The 20,361-nt window shown below is 35.6% G+C and overlaps 1 protein-coding gene across 1 annotated transcript in view; it reads left to right on the top strand.

The window, feature by feature from the left end:
• Fmn2 (formin 2) overlaps positions 1 to 20,361 on the top strand; it is a 307,518-nt gene that overhangs the window by 227,129 nt on the left and 60,028 nt on the right. The window contains exon 17 of the mRNA XM_005375457.1: positions 16,289 to 16,340. Coding sequence (XP_005375514.1) covers positions 16,289 to 16,340 — 52 coding nt within the window. The remainder of the gene's footprint in view (positions 1 to 16,288; positions 16,341 to 20,361) is intronic.

Here is a 20,361-nt window from a genome sequence, read left to right as displayed (position 1 = left end):
ATCACTGTGATATGATGTTTGTGGTAAAGAATTAAAAGAAGCCGATTGATACTCTATGTGATTTTTAATTTCTTAACTCTTTAGGACAGTCTGAGCAGCCACAATTACCCCCATTTCACAGTGAGAAAAGTGAGGCAGATAGGGCTCATTCATTAATTAACTAAAGCCACACAGATGGCAAAGTCACACTAGAATCAAGACCTTTTAAATAAACTAGAAACTATATTTTAAGTTAAAAACTATAATAAAATAACCCAGAAAATAGCACATAAGGCAATTATGTACTATCAGGTGGTAGAAACTATAAATGACATGTGAGATATTCGGTTATACAAAAAAATTTCCCAACAACAGGACTGAAAAATGGAAAAACTTCTGTGCAAGTGCGATATACATGTATACAGAATTCATCAAATAGATAAAGCCCTTCCCCTAATATATTGATAAGCAGTGATTCCATTTTAGATCTTATTGGACCTTTTCTGTCACTGTTAATATTTGAGAAGCAAGAATTTGCAGTGATTATTCTGGAAAGAATAGTTTGTATCACCACTTCTGCCTGAGTGTTAGATTTCCATTACCCATAATCCATTCTGCAAGCGTGGATGAGCATTGATGAAAGAGCCTCTGAGGAGTGAGGGAGAGTCCATTCCACAAGGAGCCCCTAACAACTGCCTGCAGCTGGATGCTTCTACGACACTACAGACAGTATCTCTGCAATGCATCCCATGCTGTATCTTTAGCCCCAAGTAGTAACAGACTCCCAATAGAGATTTAGTCCACCAATGAAAGATTCAAGAAATGACTGCCATTTCCACTCAAGGTCTTCCGTGTTTTGGGCCCTGTGTTCCCTAATATTGTGAATATCATTACCACTCATATGGTTGTCCAGGACTGGAAGCTTGGCCTGGTTTTATATTTCTTACTGAATAAGCAACAGGAATATTTAAATACTTCATGTCCCCTTTAAAAAATTCAAGTATATAGTGGAATGTAAATTTTCTCCCTCTTACTTTCCTCTGTTTTAACTAATGATGTTTTGCTTTTATCTTTTTAGAGATAATTTGCATATATAAGCACATATGCACATATGTACATATATATTTGATTGTATGTTTATTTCAATAGTGGCTATATATTCTATTTCATTCTATGACTTATTTTTAAATTTTTTTGTGAAATATTTTTTATTTATCTGTTTTATATTTTATATATAATACAGGGTAAATGTAGATGCTTCTGTATATATAAGTACATGCACACATATATCTACATATAATATACATTTTGTAAATAGTTTATATTCACTTTATGTTCATTACAAAAATAAGTATAATACTTTATCATTTGTGCTATCTGCATGACATAATTGGTTCTTATTTTTTGCTGAGTCGTGTTACCATGAACTCTAAGTGAGCCAGTATTGAACTGCTGCTCCTATGGGTAAACGCAGAGTTTGGTTCCTGCAAGACTGTGCTCACACCTTTTCCAACTGATCCATACGTAATTTGTGTTATATGTTTCCACTTCCGTGTAAAGCCTTTTTAAGTCTTCTTGCTGTTTTTCTATTTCTTTCCTATTGATGTGTCTTTTAACATTACATCACTACGAAATCTTTGTATATTTAAGATATAAACCATGATCAGTTAAAGTGTTGCCATTTTGCCCACTTTGGAGCTTGTCTTTTCGCTTTTCTTCTGCTGAGTATTGATAAAAATAATTTTAGGCTGGGCATGGGAGCTCACACCAGCACTCGGGAAGCTGAGGTAGGAGGATGATTGTTAGTTTGAGACCAGTGTAGGGAGCTCAAGGCCAGCCTGAATTGCATAATAAGACCTTGTCTCAAAAAGACATCATTATCGTCATCATCATCATCATCATCATCAATTTGAAGTTCTATGGAGTGACATTTATTACCCTTTTCTTTGGTTATACGTAATTTTGTCATATTTAAGAAATTCTTCACTACTACAAATTTATGAAGATGTTGTCCTTTATTTTCCTGTAAACATTGCATAGCTTTGCTTTCCAGAAAAGTATAAATGTTTTCCATGGATTTTCAGTTTATCTAAATATGATTTTTATTTATGGCATGTAATACAAATCTAACTTGTGATGTGTAATTTGCAGGTGCTCAATACCATGGCATGAATCCACCATCTTTTCTCTATTAATGTACAGCGCCACCCTTGTTATGCAGACGTAGCCCATGTTCTTCTTGGGTTTTCTGTATACTATTTCATTGGCTTATTTCCATTATTTGGTCTCTAAATTTGTCCTATATTACTGAGTTACTTACTGTATGTATCTAAGATATCTGGAAATATGGAAAGGCTAGACCTCCCCCTTGTTTAGGAAGTTTATACCTCTTTTCGGTAATTTATCCTTCTATAGTTCTAGAATTAAGTTGTCAAGTTCCACCAAAATAAATGTTAAGATATTAACACAATTACATAAATGCTGTATGTGGATCAGAGCATGAAGAACAACATCTATGAACATGGTATGTTTTACTATCTCTTTTAATGTCTCCCTATACATTTGCTGAACTCTTTTACTAGTTTTACTAGTAATTTGGGATTTTTTTTAGGTTTTCTCTGTAGGTATCACTGTAAATAATGACAGTTTCATTTTTTGTTTTCTCATTTCTTTTTTCTAACATTTTTTCTAATGCTGTGGCTATTCCTTTTAGTGTAATATAGACAGGATTAATAGAAATGTACTTTTGCAAAGTGGTATGACTAGAGGAATAAAAAGAAGTATAAATTAATTGAAGATTTTATTCTCATTTTATTTTTGCTCCTTTCTACTTTGAAAGTCATATTCTTTACGTTTATTCCTTTAACACATAGCTACAGTATTTTAACGCAATTGTTAAATTTTTATGAGGCATGCAGTATAATGTCTTAAAAGTCATGCTCTAAAAGAAATCGGTTACAGCAGTGAAGCATATGAACATAGCCATCATTTCACACAGTTACCCTTGTGTGGCAAAAGTACCTAAAAGGTACTGACTGGGAAAATGTACATTAAGCAGTATAATATTTTTTAGTCTATAGTCCTTATACTTTATATCTCTCAGTGTATTCATTACGGCAACGTTGTATGCTTTCACTCTTTCTACTCCTGTGTACTTGAGGTGTTTTGCTTTGACTTGTTTTATTTCAGTTTTGCTTTTCTGAAATTCCACATATAAGTGACATCATGTAGTATTTTCCTTTCAGCTCACACAGTTCTTTATTAAAGTCTGAAGCTGCTATTTTTGCTTCTCTTTAAACAGCACAAGTCCTTAGAATATTTTAGCATTACTCTCACTCACTTATATGCTGTTCTTTTCCAGTGTCTGTTTCCTATTCTGTTTCACATTCCTACAATATAGAAGTGTTGTTTTGTGTAGTTTTGTAGTTTGTTTAACCAATACCATTTTCTTTGCTCACTATTTCTTCATAGTATGCCTTCCTTCTAAGGTTGTTTTCCTCCTCTCTGAAGTTCATCCTTTAAAAGTCACTTTGGTGTAAACTTTGGACTGTAAATTGTTGTGTTGTGGGGAATATCTTTATATCACACTTGCTTTTGAGAGATAGACTTGCTAATTATGAAATTCTGGGTTCAAAGCAAATTGCTTTCAGCTGTCTGGAAGCCTGACGCCTCTCTTCCCTTGCTGCTTTGACAACTCTCCTTGGGTCCAATTTTGTTTCTTGCTTTCTAATCTAAATTTTCTCTCAGGCCCTTTTATGTTTTTATATTTCTCATTATGTTTGTTTTGGCTAATCATCAGGAGGCACTACCAAATAAGAATTATTTTAAAATAAATTCTTGCCTTGTGTTTTAGAATCACACAGCATGCATTGGGGCCCAGTGCAGTGTGGTTGCCTAGGGGGGATCAGAAGTCTGAAGTAAATGGATTCCCCTTCTAACCAGAGCTACCATGGTGTGGACATATTGCCTCAGTGTCTAATTTAGTGAGGTGGTACCTTTCAGTTTCTTCTTTCAAGGTGTTTCTGGATACACTGGAGAAGACTAGGCTTGTTCAGAATTTTTCTGTGTAGCCTTTGAAACAGTTGCTGGATTTGGTGATACCCCAGAGCAAGTTTGTGCCTTTTGGAATCCTGCTCCTGTTTGTTTTCATGGCCCCAGAGAATTTTCCTTATTTTTTATCCAACTCAACCATGCATTCAATTTTATTTTAGTCCACCTTTTTTAAAATACCCTTTGTTGTGAAACTCTTTGGAGATGTAACCCATTGTATTTGTGAGAATAGAACTCTGTCTTGTTTGTTTATATTAAAATATGTTTAAAATCATTTGTACCAATAAGTTCTTCCCAATGGCTTTATACTATTTCACTGTAAAAATGCACAAGAACTTATTTCCTAGTTGTTGTACTTATTAACCTGGTTTTTTTTTCCCACATCAATTTCAAAAGTAAAAGATCATATTGAATAGACATATATATTTCACATAATGCACACTGCATAGTACAGCCCTAAGCACTGAGCTACTGGGTCAAAAGAAACCTTAGCCTTATTGTTGATGCTTCCTTTCTCTATATGCTCTTCTCACCCGTGCTTTCCTCCCTAATCATGAGTAAGTCCCACCAGTGTCCTCACACATACCCGCTTAACTCTAATCCCACTGCATTGGCCTAATGCCAGCCTAAACAGTGTGTTGCTTTTATTATGCCAACTACTTCTTTTGCCTGCTTATTCTCATGCTGCTGTAATCCAATCACCAAAAGATTCATAATAATCTGTACTCTTATGGAGAAGACTGAATTGTTGCAGAATCATGATTGTTAAAGTATGTACGTATTCATGAGGATGTAGATATGTTTAAAATACTGTATATAGCTAATATGCATTATACTATTATATATATTATATATCATTTATATTTATTTATATATGTAATGTATAAGCTATGTAAAATGTATGTATAAATTATATATTATATATAAACTATGATTTATTGTATATTATTTATATTTATTTATATCATATATATTTATTACATATATGATAAATCTAAGTTTTTATTCTTTAATCTTAAGTTCAATGTACTTGGATGAGTTCTGCCATGGAGATAAATTCTGACCCAATTGTTATGCTCTTGTAGCAGAAATCCATAGTTCTTAATGGCTGATGTGAAACTTTCTAGCTTTTTGAAGAAAAATCAGCCAGCTCCAGAATTCATGACTAGCACTTTTAAAAGTTTAAGCCTTTTTTCTTGGTAAAAGCAGGTCTGGCATAATGAATCTTACAGGTTTCTATAGTTATCCATTTCTGTAGTTATTTAAGAAATACAACAACATCTTTTGTTTTGTTTTGTTTTGTTGTTTGTTTTTCTTCCGGTACCAGGAATTGAACTCACAACCTTGCGTTTGCCAGACAGGCACTGTGCCGATGAGCTAATTCCCCAGCCCCTACAACAGCATGATGATTCAGAGGAAATACTCATAGCAAATTTAACCATGTAGAATTAACACATTTTCTGATTAAGGTCTAAAGGCTGCCTGTTTCTTGGCTTTCTGATTGATGTATGTTCTCTTTGGTATTATTTGGTCATTTGGAGCCCTTGAGACATAAAAGTTGAGGGAGTGTCTTAGTCAGTTTCCACTTTACTGTGACAAAGTACCCGATACCCACAATGTAAAGGAGAGGTTTATCTTGGCTAACAGGTTTCAGTCCATGGTCATCACAGTGGAGGAGAGTTGCTCAGGACATGACAGCAGGGAGGCAGTGAAGGAAGAAGCAGGAAAGAGGTAAAGCCTTCCAGGTCACACCCACAGTGACCCACTCTTCTGACCAGATCCCCCCTCCTAATAGCAAGTCACCTATGAGCCCTGTGACCCAATCACCTCCCCAGAGCCACACCTATAAGCACTCGAGGCTTTGGAGAAGGTCTGGATATCTCTTTGAACAGGTGTGTTAATGAAGGGTGTCTCTGGCTGCCTCCTATCTGTGCTCTGAAGAGAAGCAGCATTGTGAAGCATGAAGCCATGGCCCTGTGGATGTAACTTCCCCTCTTTGCTGGACATGACTAAATCTTATCAAACATGTTAACATATGAAGATGCCCTGTAACCTTAAGGCAAATGGTTGCATCTCATACACAAATCTGACAGGTAGTACCCTCCTGAACTCTGTTTTGAGGATAACTCTCAGATCTTACCTGGATGAAAGAATATCTTGAGTAATTGGTGATGTCTGTCGTGAAGTAGGTAGGAATGAGTAGTAGGGAGTGTTTTTTCCTCTAGTATCTGTCATTTTTAGTCCATAAATAATTTTTCCTGTACTTATATATAAGGGATACATTATATTTCCTATAGAAACTTATTATATATGTAAAGGAAGCCAAACCTAAATTATTTGGGGAGAAGAAAATTTCTATTTTTTGAAGATGGTTTTAAATGTTTTAATAATTAGATGTTTTAGCTGAGTCAGGGAGGATGGTTGCAAGACATATCGAAGAGCTTTCATAGAATTTATGGAAGTTTTCCTATTCACACAGTGGATTTAACTTTCTTTAATGCTACAAGTATGAAGGGAAATACTTGTCTTCCGAACTTTTCTATTCCCATTGATTTCCCAAGAATAAACTTCAGAAGCATTTCCCTCCTTTCCTTCTTCCCTCTCTCCCTGCTTTCCTTCCTTCCTGGCTAAGTTCCTTTACCATTTCTCGCTGTATAGATTTGCATGTGTAAAATTCTTTCAGCATGTTATTGCTTGAAAAAAGGCGTGCTTTCTGTTAATGAAGGATATTTTCTCTGACTGTTGCTCAACTGACAGCTGAGACAGTTAATCCAGTTTCTATTACTGTGGCAAAATACCTGAGATAAGCAATTTAAAAAGAGAAAATATTTATTTTGGCTCCTGGTTTTAAAGGTTTCACTCTGTGGTCACTTGATTCTGGTGCTGCGCACCTGTGACACTGCTCTGCATCACAGAGGAAGCGTGTGGTGGAAGACACCTGTTTACCTCAAGGAGACGGGAAAGGAAAGAGATGAAGGGGAATAAGTGTGGTCCTACTATCTCCTTCAAGTTCACCCCCAATGACCTAACTTCCTTCCACTAAATTCTACCTCGTAAAGTGTCTACCTCCTCCCACCCGCACCAGGGGATGGGGACCAAGCTTTTAGTACCTGGGTCTTTGGGGGACACTTTTTTCATACCATAGCAACTGGTTGTTGTTGTTTTCCTCTTTCCACACTTTACAGTACTATTTTCTTGCTTTCTGCTTGTAAAGTTTCAGATGAGCTGTCTATATTGGTTTTCAGTTGCTACTGTAACAAATTATCACAAATTTGGTGGCTTAAAACAGCACAAATTTATTGTGTTATAACTCTAATAGTGAGAAACCTAAAATGGAGAGAAATAATAGTATTAGCTACAGATGCATTTCTTTGCCTTTTTCTCAGATTCCTCTAAAGAATGTTTGGATTTATGGACACAACAATTTAAATAATGTATGACTCAGTTTGACCCCTTTAAGGCTATTGTTGAGGCTTGCTTAGACTAATCTGGAGTGTGCTTCACACCAGTGATATTTCAGTCCTGCCTATAAGGTGTTCTCCCCTCTGGCCTCTCTAATGATTGTCCCATCACAAGTGGTCAAACATAGCTTTCCATTTTGACTGTTTAAATTTCTGTTAACGCTGAAAGAGATTTGGGATTTGTTCAGCTTGTAGTCCCTTAGTAGTTCTCCACTTGGACTTGTAGAATTTCTCTTTATACAGATGCTGCTTAATATGCAGCAAAATTCAAAGAACCCTCAATGCAGATTTCTTCACCTTCTTTTGTACAAGGATGTTTCTCTGATGATTGCCATTCCTCAACTTTCAGCGACTTCAACCTCCCAGAATTCCTGTGTATATTTCCTCAACTCAGCAAGATTGATTGGCTTATGTGGACTTTCCGTTTCAGGTCCCATGATTTGGAAATTGTTTTTAAGCAGAAATTGAGGACAACTGAAGGATCTGACAGAGATCAGAGTCCTGTGATAATTGTCTGGTACCTAAAAGCTGCTGTTTAATATATTTTTATCCAATCTTCTAGCTGATTCCAGTAAGGAGGTTGCATTTGATCCCTGGAGAATCCAGAAGTGAAAGAGTCTTTCCACTATGTTAGATCAGCTCATTCTCTTTGGCTTTGATTATTACAATATCACACCATAAAAGGTTGGACCTGCCTCTTTGCACAGCTTCTTTGACAACTATTTTCCATCATATTTCTCATCTTTCTTCTTTGTTTTCTTTTTTGACACCCTGATCTGTGGTGTACTTTTGCTTCTGAGCCTTTTTCTTACTACTTTTGTTCACCCTCTCCAGTGTGTATCTCTCTACTTACCTAAGCCCTGCTCATCATTTTAGTCCCTGGTCTTTTCCTTGCTGACTTCTCTCTCAGTGAGCAAATAGATGTTTCCCTTGATTGTGCTAAGTAATTTGACAATGTCATGACTTTAGAGTCAGCCTAAGCCCGTTTGAATCTTGTCTCTCTCATGTAATACTTCTGATATCTTAAGTTTTTGAATTCCCAGTATCCTGATTGTAAAATGGAGAAATTATAATGCCTTGCATATGGAGATTTATTATTGTGGGTTATTGTCTATAAAAAATTAGAATAGTAACATCAACATCATCCATATTAGCATTCCCATTAGACATATCTATAACATCTATGTAACATAAATTATCTCTCTCCCCACCATTTTCTTGAAGGAAAAGACTATATAATATTTAATATATGAGCCACAACAAAGTGTCTAAAAAATTTACTGGACCCTCAAAGTTGGCTGAAATACTGTAACATTGTTATGTGGCTCTTTGCCCTAGGATAGAAATGCCTTAGCCTTCAAGTATTGTTTTGGCAAATTAGATGAAGAAGAACAGAAAAAACATCAGGAGCAGCTTTTTTAAGTTTTCAGTTTCTATTTTAAGCCATTTTGTGTTTTGATATTTTGGATTGGCAAGTTGAAATTAGTTGGTATTGCCTTTAATATTGAAAGCTTAATCTTAAAACGTGCATCTACCTATTTTGGTTAAAGGCTTATAGAGGGTTTTGTTTTATCCGAAGGATCCTAACTTAGCTCAGCTTGATACCAGTAAGGGAGTATGCTTGAATTATGTGATTCAGTGCGATGCTGTTTCATGGTAAAGAAAACAGAAGGAAATAAAATTTTAAAAAAGAAAAGAAAGAAATTGCCCTATGTGTGCCATTATTTTTATGCTGCCTTATTGATGATCTATCAGAGATTTGCTTAGTCTTTTCAGTGGAGTCATGTATAGCTTTATGTATGATTGGCTATGAAAGATGGGTAGAGTTAACATTATTTTCTAGTTGTAAATCAGCAACTCTTTGAGTTTCAGAAGGTGAAACTCATTTATGCATATAATATTTGCCGAGGTCTTTTCACTTTGGGGTTTCATGTAAAGATTTAGAAAAAGATTTCACTATCACTTTAATAAATACATCAGACTGGGAGATTAATAGTGCACGGATTTCCTATATTGTAACATTGGCTAAAAGCCACATACATGAAAATCTTGAAGTATGCATTACTTTTTATTGTCTCTGTGTGTTGATTCAGTTTTTAAATAGCAAGCCTTAATATATTACATTTATATATACCTGAATTTCTAGAAACAAACATATATATTTTAATGTATAAAACTGAAATAACTCTCAGAATTAACTAAAAGGTAGTTGTGAATTACTGCAAAGACCAAGTTGCAATTTGATATTTCATAGATATTAGCTTTCTTCCTCCCACGAGTATTCCATGGCATTTATTTTATCATCCTAAGAACATTTTCAGTGTAAAGAAAGGGATGAATTGGGATTTAGCATTTTCTTTTGCTATCTAAGGAAAGATATTTGGATAGTCATACCTTGGTATATACGAATTACCTAAATTTACTTGACTTTTAGTCTACTGTCAAAAGGAGAAGTATCTGAAAAGTCATAAAACTAAAGCAGCATATCTACAGTTAAATAGCAATTTTAAATGACTCAGAGGAAAGGCACTGCATCTGTCTAAAAAAATAGCCCACACTGGCTGCACTTAAAAGCAGTCAAAATGCACATTCATAGCTAATTATAAACAAAAACTAGTTAACACTTTAAATAAAAAAAGAAAAATAGCAAAAAGATTTAGAGCCTAGACAAACAGATGAAAGGGTTCTGAGTTGCCTTCCATCTGATATTACTCAAATGCAACTCTGTCTCCAATTACCTGGGAATATTTGGTATTCCCTCATGAAAGCTCAAGATGAAAAAGGGCGTCCATTCCGTGCCTCTGCTTACTCACAGTCGTTTGGAACAAGTTCAGCAGAAATATTTCACATTGCAAAAGAGACTGGAGCCAGACAGCGACTACAGACGCTAATCACAGGGTCAAAATAGTAACTTAGTAGGACAGCACCCACCAGGAAATATTTGTGGAGACAGAGATTTGGGAGGGAGGAAGTATTAGTTCTCTTGGAGAAGACATCGCCAAATGCCAAAATGCTGAAATAGGATCATTAAAATGCTATTTTTAACCAGCTGCATGTTCAGTAGAATCAGACCTAAAATAAATACATAGGTGGAGAGAAAAGTAACCAAATAAGTAAGTAAAGATGTGTCCTAAAAGGTTCAGTATTTCTTTTATGGTCTCAATTTAAAGACTTTTTCTGCTCCAAGCTGCATATCTCTACCATTTGAGATTTGGAAGTTCTCAGGGAACATTATTATGAAAATGACAACGGCAGCTAAGATTAATAACTAAAGCCCAGTGTTAAGGCTTGTATCTAGATGTTCCGCTAAAACCTCATGTACTCGCAGGTGGAGAGTTTCAAAAGCAGTTGGATTAGGGTGTGAATATGGATTAAGGGTGTAGATACTGGGATTAAGGATGTGGATAATGGGAGACCCACCTTGGGTATGGGAGGCACCAAACAATAGGTCTATAACTTCCATGGAATATAAAGGGACAGAAAGAAGGACCCTTGCTGCTTGTTTGCTGCCTTCAGACTGCCATGCCATGAACTGTTTCTCCTCTGTGATACCCCTCTGCCATGCCACCTTGCCTTGGAGCCAGCCCACTATAAACTGAAACCTTCACAAACTGTGAGCCGAACCAAACCTTTCTTCCTTTAACTTTGGGTGTTCTTTATTTTGTCTCAGCAATGAGAAAAGTAACTATGACACCCAGTTTGCCTCTGAGAAGTAGCAACTGACTGATCAAAGTCTCTAGGATCCATTTTCTCTATAGTTTACGGTCTATTAAAATAAAAGTTTTGTATTCCCTGGAGACAATCTGTATAAACCACTTTTTACTTTGCCTTTTTTCTTATACTGTATCACCCTGTTCTTCCCGTCCAAGGTCAGTGGAAGGTTGATTGCTGTATTTCACTGTCTTGTTGTTGTTTTTGTTTTTTTATTTTTTCTTCCGGTACCAGGAATCGAACTCACGACTTTGCGCTTGCCAGGCAGGTGCTTTGCCGCTGAGCTAAATCCCCAGCCCTGTATTTCACTGTCTCGATTCTCAACCCACCCCACTCCTATTAATTCTCTTTTCAGTATACTAAATTGGCGAACATTTGGCAGTGGATCTTAAACATCAAGATATGAATGGTTACTGTATTATGTTTGGGATTCAAAGGTGTGTTTTAAAGAAGTGTTGCGGACTTTTTAAAACATAATTTTGTCCCTTGGATTTCAGCAAGTTTTCCCCAAGTTGATGAAAATACTGTCCTCTTTCTTGCAGCAATTTTATTTCTTGTTATAGGTTTTTAAGAATTTTAAAGAGTCTACTGTGCCGTTAGTCTCTACTTGTGCTGTATGGACTGGGAGTTCTCTGTTTTATGTCTGTCTAATCAACCATTGAACTGGATGTAGTTGCTTAGGTCTGCAGTCCCAGCTACTAGGAAGGCTAAGGCAGGAAGAGCACTTGAGCCCAGGAGATCTGCGGCAGTCTGGGCAGCATAGCAAAATCCATCTCACAAAAGAAAACAAAAACAAAAACAAAATACATGTTAAGTACAAAGAAGAAAAAAATTAAATTAGCTATATTAAATATATTTTAGAGTTATTGCCAGATTTTATAATGATTTTGGGCCATAATTTCTCTATAATGATAAAGAGACACTATAATTTTAGTAGAGTATGTGTCTTATTCTGCATCAAGATTCTATGTAGAAGAATTAAAAGGATTTATGGTGCTTCCACCATGAAGAGCTTTTCATGTTTCATAAGCCATGTGTCCCGGTCGTTTTTAGTAGTCATAGTGATATGGAAATTACATAAAGGACAAGAAGAGTACTGCTCTGCACCAGGTGACTTACCCATTATCTTATTAAGTGATGAAGCAACTGAAGGAAAAAGAATAACCCTGCTTTAATGATCAAGCAAAGGTATTTCACCAAAGTAATGGTCACAGTTGTTAAAATCTACAACTCAGTGGCTCAACCAGAATTCAAATCCAGGTTTGTCTGACTAAAAATGTGCTATCTGAGACCTGAACTCTACTTCACAGGATCTGGAAATGAGCAGTGAAGTGGTCAGCACCCCTGGCTGGGGAAGTGTAGCCTTTGTGGAGCCAGGTGCAGATGTGCTTGCTCCCAGAGACCTGAGCTCTGGGTAGTCCTGGGGCACTGATGTGGATTACAAGTCATGCAGACACCTCTGTCAGGGATGCCCATGCCACCCAGCTGGGAGTTCTCCTACTGGCCTATTTTAAGTGCTTTGCTAGGTGTCCTGCGGTGCTCTTCCCTATGACTGGTTAGAAGGCTGTGACCTTCAACTGATACGTCGCAAAAGAAATGATGTATGTGTGAGGAAATTGGTCTTATTTGATATAAAAAATCGAAATCTTTTATACCTCTTCTTTCATGTAATTAGTGTACTCTATTAATGTTTACTTTTCATGGTGCTTTGTTTTGTTTTATTTTGTTTTGCAGCACTAGAGAATGAATTTTGATTGCAGGGCCTTCACACTGAGCTACATTCCTAGGCACCTCCCCCTTAATTTTATTTTGAGACAAGATCTAGCTAAGTCATTAAGTTGCCAGGGTGAGCTCTAACCTGCAGTCCTCCTGCTTTAGCCTTCCAGAGTGCTGGGCTTACAGGTGTGCATGGTAATGTAATCCCAGCATACTTTATTTGAATTACATTTAATAATAGCATGTTACAGGTATGTAGGAAACTCTTGCTAAGAAGAGCACTAACTTTCAAAACTCTTCACAAAACCATCTGTCTGTGTTGTCAGGAATGAACTTCAAATAATTTTTATGTTTCTAAAAAATAGGTCAGAAAATTTAACAATCCACACTGGTGTGTATGTTATACATGGAAAATTGCTATATTTTCTCTGTCATGAAGCCATGATTGGATGTCTACACATGTCACCATGGCATCTCACAGCCTGTGCAAGTTGTTCCTCAAACTGAAAAATGCAGATTTTGGTCAACATGTGTACTTAGCTTGCGTGTACCCTGAATAATTGGCAGAGTTACTTTATTTCAAATAATATCTTCATTTTCAATGATTAAAGTATGTTCAGTTTGGTATGTTTGGCCCCCAAACCTAAAGCAACCTCACTCTCCATCTGTGAATAGGTTAATATCATGAATGTGTTTTAAAAAACTGTGGAATAGAACATGAATGGTGCATTTGTACTGGCAATATGTATCTCAGTCTTCCAAGAGAAGCACCATTTGCACCCCAACTATTCAGAAAGTTTTTCCTGAGATTACTATATGAAGGAAAATGTTCAGTTTGTTGACTTGTTCACTCTATATGAAGAGTTGAAACATGATTGTGAATGTACTTTCTTTCATCTCTATTTCAATTGTTTATTAAAACTGATTACAGTTTCAATATACAAATCCCCTTCACTTCGTAATTATGTAAAAATAATGGATAAAAGAGAATTTTTAAGCATTTTCTGTGATGGATAGAAGCATTTTCTGTAATGGATAGAAGAGAAATCTTAAGCATTTTAAGCATTTTCTGTGATTCTACTTTGGCTTTATGGTAGTGATATGACTCTTAAGTTTGCTAAGAGAGTCTTTTTTTTGTTTGTCTGTTTTATTCCTTTGGTACGAATCAGCCTTCTGCCATACTGGATAGAAGTGAGTTTTATTTAAAAGGCAAGATTTATTCATACAGTGTAGCAAAAGTTGTTTTGGTGTACATCAGAAGTAACCATTATGAACGAGTGAACTCACCTTATACCATTTATCATGATTTAGGAACATATGCTTTGAAAAGCTGCAAATATGTTTTTTTTAATCTACCTATACTGCTGAAACAATAAAATAGTAACCACTTTAGTTAAACATAATTATGTATTGTATCACCAAAAGAATTTTAAGATCATCAAGTGCAAATTTTTCAAAAGAGACATTTATTTAGTCTCTATTAATTATTAGAGGAATTATGCTAAATATTTTAAATATATTAACAGATTAATATGATTTTCCTAAAATCATGTATCTGATTTTACTGGTGGAATGGGGAATAGGATACAGATTTCTAGCATATCATTTTTGTATATTTTAAGTTTTATAAACCATTTACTTGAATCATAAAATAGTCCAGAAATTCTTTCTTCTAATCTCAGTCTTAATCATTGTATTTTATAAAGAAAGAAAAAGTCCTTCCTGAAAGCATTACGGTGCTTTCTAAAATTTTGCCTTAAACAAATTTTATGTGGTTCTAGAATTGTTTCTGGAAGCCAATCATGTTTTATGGTAGGCAGCCCAGAGGAGATTTTTATAAGACAGTGTGTTCATACTGGAGCCTTTTCAAAGCAATATCACGGAACATGTATTCTGTTTTTTAGTATGGCTAACAATTGACCTGCAAGTTTATGTAAGCAATCTGAAGTACAAAAAGGGAAAGGAAAGAAAGAAAAATATTCCCTTGCCAGCTCAAATGATCCTTGTTAAATCCTGACAATCCTGGCAAAGCGTAGCAGCATGGCACTCAGGTTATAACTTTGTAGATGCTGTACAGACCTTCGAGAAAATACTGTCTGCAGTTGTAAAACATTAACCAGCGCAAGCTGTACTCTTGTTTGCATGTAGTGATAGAGACACTTTCACAATTCCCAAGTGACTGTGAGTTTTATTTAAGGTGCACAGTTCCAATTGTTTTTATAATCAGCTTGCTTTGCTCCATTTTGTCTTCTAATTTCTGCAAATGGCCACAAGTATGACCCAAAAGGAAATGATTATAAATAAAAAAAAAAAACTCTTCATTTACTACTTCCACGTTTTTACTTAATTTTTTTTCACTTTTTCTTATAGCTCAGTGATTTCCAAGCTGTAAGTCACCAACTGTAAAATCAGTTTAGTAGGTCACAATTTACCTTTTCAAATCCAGTAGAATACATTTTGAAATACTAAGAGAGCATTATTTGAAATGACCATACCTTTAGAACTTTTGTACCAAACGTAATGTAGAAGAATTGGGTAATGGTATGTATAGAGTAATATATAAATTCTACAGGGCTTATTCATAAGTTGAAAGATACTACCATACATACTTTACCTGATAGATTCCTAAGAAATTGTAAGCAAATTTCATTTTCGAAATGCATACATGATTATAGTGAATAAATTAGTCTATCACCCCACTGCCCCTTTCAGAACAGATCATGATCTATTCACTTGTGTTCTGTGTTACAAAGAGCTTGACTGCAAAGTGCATAGTTCTTACTATAACCGAAGAAAGTTAGATACCATGTGTTTCGCTTTTGACTTGGTGTTTGTACCTTTGCTTGAGATAATTAGTTTCAACAAATTGAACTAATCAGGGGCTGGGGATTTAGCTCAACAGCACAGCACCTGCCTGGCAAGTGCAAGGTTGTGAGTTCGATTCCTGGGACCAGAGAAAAACAAAACAAAACAAAACAAAACAAAACAAAAAAAAAACAAATTGAACTAATCATTGGCATTTAAACCATGACACATTTGATGTAAACGTGAAATTAGTGTTTTCTTTTCTGAAGTTAATGTGACTGTTGTTAGGATATGATTTGGAATCTGAAAGTTTTTATTGTTTATGAAATACATCAAATCTGTGATGTTATAGTAGTGTCAGCCTAAGTAAAATCAAATATACTCATTTTAAGTGTGTGTGTGTGTGTGTGTGTGTGTGTGTGTATCAGTGATACTCATAGATTTAAAATAAATTTCTGGTTGATATATATAATTAATAATTAAAATATATTTCATATTATTTAGATCATATTTTGCTTGAGATAGTACAACTGTTTATCTGTCTCACATCCTTTCTTCATTTTCAGCTAAAATTGACCAGGAGGCAGAGGAAGCTTCACTGACAGAGACTCATAAATGGTGAGAAATTGCTTTATTTTTGGATAGTATGTCTTCTTGGGAGAGGCTGGTAAAGTGCTTAGTGTATTTCATCTCAAGGAAAAATTATTACTTTACTTTTTATTTTCAAGCATAAAACAAAAAGAAATCCAATATATCAGTATATTTCAATTCCATAGTGAATAACTAAATTTTATTTTTATGCCTCTAACTGATGTATAATTCCATGAAGTACCAAATTACTGTTATTAGCATAGCATCTTCTCTTTCAAATAACATTTGGACTATGAAAATGCAAGAAAGAATCTGTTCCAAGAATAAAGGTTGATGGGTTTGATGATAGAAAACTACTGAATGTCCATTCTCAAAAGAAAAGTCCAGGGTAGAGCTTCCCTGGGATGTACTTTCACTTGCTGAATGGAGATTAGCAATCATGGATGACCAGAGAGAAGTATATCAGAAATTTCCCTGTTTTTCTGCTCAATTATCTTTGCTCATTTTTCTCTCCATTAGTCATGGTTCTCTAGAAAAAACAAAATGTGTGTGTGTGTGTTTGTGGAGAGAGAGAGACACAGAGAACATGAGAGAGAAAAATTGAGAGAGAAATTGGGAGATTTATTTTGTGAAATTTGCTCATGTGATTATAGGAGCTGGCAAGTCTAAAATTAGCCAGGCAGGCTAACAATTCCGGTAGGGCTTGATGTTGAAATCTGGAGTCTGAAAGCAGGCTGGAGACGGAATTCCTTCCTACGTGGGAACCTCCTCAGTCTAAGGCCCTCAACTGACTGGAAGACGCCCAGCCATATTATGAAGGGGAATCTGCTTTTCTTAAAGTCTGCTGATTTAGATGTTAGTCACATCTAAAAACTGCTTTCACAACGACAACTAAACTAGTGTTGACCCAAAACTGGGCATCATAACCTAGCCAAGTTGACACATAAAATTAACCATCACACTTTCTAAAGAGAATCTGATTATTCTAGAGGGAAAAGTTTTATTGAAGAAGCTCTTTGTCATGACTTTATAAGGCAAGATCCTTATCCTTGGAGGTCTTGGTGGAAACCAGTTAAAGAGGGAGCTTGTAGCTCCATGATACAGCAGCAAGAAGCCAAATGAGCAGGCAGTCGGAATTTTAACAGAAAGAACAGGGAAGAAGACAGCCAGGAAGGATCCTTCAGGGGTCACAGTGGATAATGGAGGTTGGGAGGCTGTGCCTAAGCGTACGAGGCTGCACCTACTCATGAGTATCTGATCAGGATGTGGGGCCGTCTCTGTCAAGACCTCTCTAACCCTAGGGACTTCTGCACATTCTCTGGCCAAACATTGCCTGAGCAATCCACTATACTCACCCACATGCAACTCCTGGGAAAGCAGATTGAAAAATAAAATCACATATTACGTTCCTTCATACAGTCTTCCTAATACTCGCAAAGCCGGTGTAACAGCATTAGCTGAGTTCTTTGCTTCTTTCCCCACCATCATGAGGAGGCAGAAGCGTTGAGGGAATGTAGACTTTGATCCAGATTCTAGAGTTCCAGGTCTCCTTCCTCACGGAAAAGGCTTGGCTATTTTACGTACCTTCCTACCACCCATGGTGGGTCACCAAATGTGCTCTTTACCTATAGAAGCATCTTTAGGAAGCCACCCCTTCCATTCCTCTTCATGCCTAAAATGGCCAAATATGTCTTTATCCACAATGTACAACCTTACCAAAATTGCAAGAAGATACACCCAACACACATTCCCTCTATTTGACCACTATATACTACAAAGCCCCAAGGGAGAGGAGAACCAAGAATATGAATTTATTCAGGCTCATACTTTCTCGGTCTTCCATCCCTCTTTTTATTTTTATGATGGGTTAGTCGTATTATGTTCTATGTACCATGTTACCAGCAGCCAGGTGAAACTCACTTTGGAGGTAAGATGGACTGATTCTTCATGGTCTGCTTGTTAATTACCCCCAAAGTTGATCATTTTCCAGCCTTCCCATTGACCTTCCAAGGTCAGCCCTTTAACCTTGAGACAGAAAATACACAGGGAAATTTTTGTTGTATGATGCTCATAATGCTTAAAACGTTTACTTTTACTTTATACCCTATAACAAGAGACCCATTGACAGACTGGCAACAAATTTGTATGCTTTGATTCCTAGAAATGATTCACAGTCATTTACAGTTCATTGTGACTGCTAAATTATGCTATCAGATGCTTTAAGGATCAAAGGATGATCATCTAATGACTACACAGCTTTTCTGTACCAAAAGAGAAGATTCCCAAAACAGTTTTCCAAAAGTCTGGAGGTAATTTAGGACTTCTTATGCTCACCAAGATTCCTGTGAAAGAAGACACGATTGTATGGTGGAGCAATCCGTGACGTGTTCTCAGTGCAGCTCTGCTACTCCAGAAGTGCAAGTAGATAAAACATATAGCTGGCCCTTGTCTTTTTATGTGTAAAAGGAGTGGGAACCTCATCTCTTTCTCTCCTCTTATAGTAGGCTAAGACCTTCCAGGGTGGCTGATAAGAGGCCTTACTAAAAAGGTTTATTATCGTGAAAACGTTCCATAAACAGTGTACATGCATGTTGTCAAATGGCTTTGAAAGGAATTATACTCATTTATCTTGATAGCCTAGAACTTTAAAAAAAATTCTATAGTAGAAGGTTACGTGTTCGTCATATTGTTTTATGCTTTCATAACTAAAAATATTCAAAAGAAATAATGAATTAGTACAGCTTGTAAAGATCTTTTTTCATATTTTATTTGTTAGCATCATAGTTTTATGTGCTAATTCTATTTATTCATACACTTTCCTATTAATCTAAAAAGTGGAACTCAGAGTTCCTATTTCACAATAATATATAGGTTTTCAGTAGATTTTTGAATTTGTCAGTTCTCTCAAAAAAGAAGGTGACTAGGCAAGTGAAGGTTGAACCATATCCAAAATTCAAATAAAAATCAGATGAATATATTCTAATCTTCAAATGATTTCATTAGGCAAGCCAAACTATCATATTGTATTACAAGATGGATTTCAGTAGAATGTTGTTATAGTTGGCTATATTCCCACTGTATGTGTTTGTTTGAGCTTCTGCTTTTATTTTATTTTTAATTAGCATACACGGCTTTTTTTCAATTGTGGAAAAATATCACCAGATCAAATGGGATTATTTTAATTTTCCCACAGAATTACTTAGTGTTCATGTCACCTCACAAACAAAGAATGTAGAAATTGTGGAGTTGACTAATCGATGATCATTTCCTTATATAAACTTAAAGAATAAAGAAGCTAGGAGTTATAAAATAGATCTAACCACACTCAGAAAATATTTATTACTTTGTGATATGTTTTTCTTACACTTTCTTCTGTTATTCAAACTCCATGGGTAAAACTCCTACCTTACTTTTGACTTTTGAAGTAGAATAAGGACAGTTTTTAGAAACACACTTTATTCTAGCTGTTTTGTTTTTTTTTTTAATTCTATTTACTTATATTTTTTTGGTACCAGGAATTGAACTCAGGACCTCATGCTTGCCAGGCAGGTGCTGTGCTGCTGAGCTACATCCCTGGTTCCCTATCTGTTGTTTTAATTAAATTTATTTTTGACATTAATAAAGCTGATAGGAATTACTAAAAGCAAAATATAAATTATATTTTAACTATTACATTAGATAATTTATTCTCATTAGAGAATTAGGGGTAAAAGTGTATAATACTTAATGCCCACCCTCTGTGAGCAATGGCAAATAAAGTCACATGTATGCACTACTATAACCATGTTAAGGGATGTTTTTCTAGTTTTGTGACTTTTCTGAAAGAGTAAAACCTACATTTTGAAGGTGTTTATATTTTTCAATAGGATATATATGACACATATGTAATAGGATATGTATAATATATTGGATATATAATATATTTTTCTGAAGTTTTTATAACAAACTGTTTTTAAAATGTTTTAGAAGTCTTTCCTCCCTCCGAGATCCAAAAGGAACTAGAAAGATTAGCCTTATTTCCCTCTTTTCCCTCCCCTCCCCTCCGCTC

The sequence above is a fragment of the Chinchilla lanigera genome, unplaced genomic scaffold (assembly GCF_000276665.1).
Source record: "Chinchilla lanigera isolate Chin_1 unplaced genomic scaffold, ChiLan1.0 scaffold00005, whole genome shotgun sequence".
Taxonomy (NCBI): domain Eukaryota; kingdom Metazoa; phylum Chordata; class Mammalia; order Rodentia; family Chinchillidae; genus Chinchilla; species Chinchilla lanigera.
Note: the sequence above shows the minus strand (reverse complement) of the source record. Positions and strands in the feature narration are given on the sequence as shown.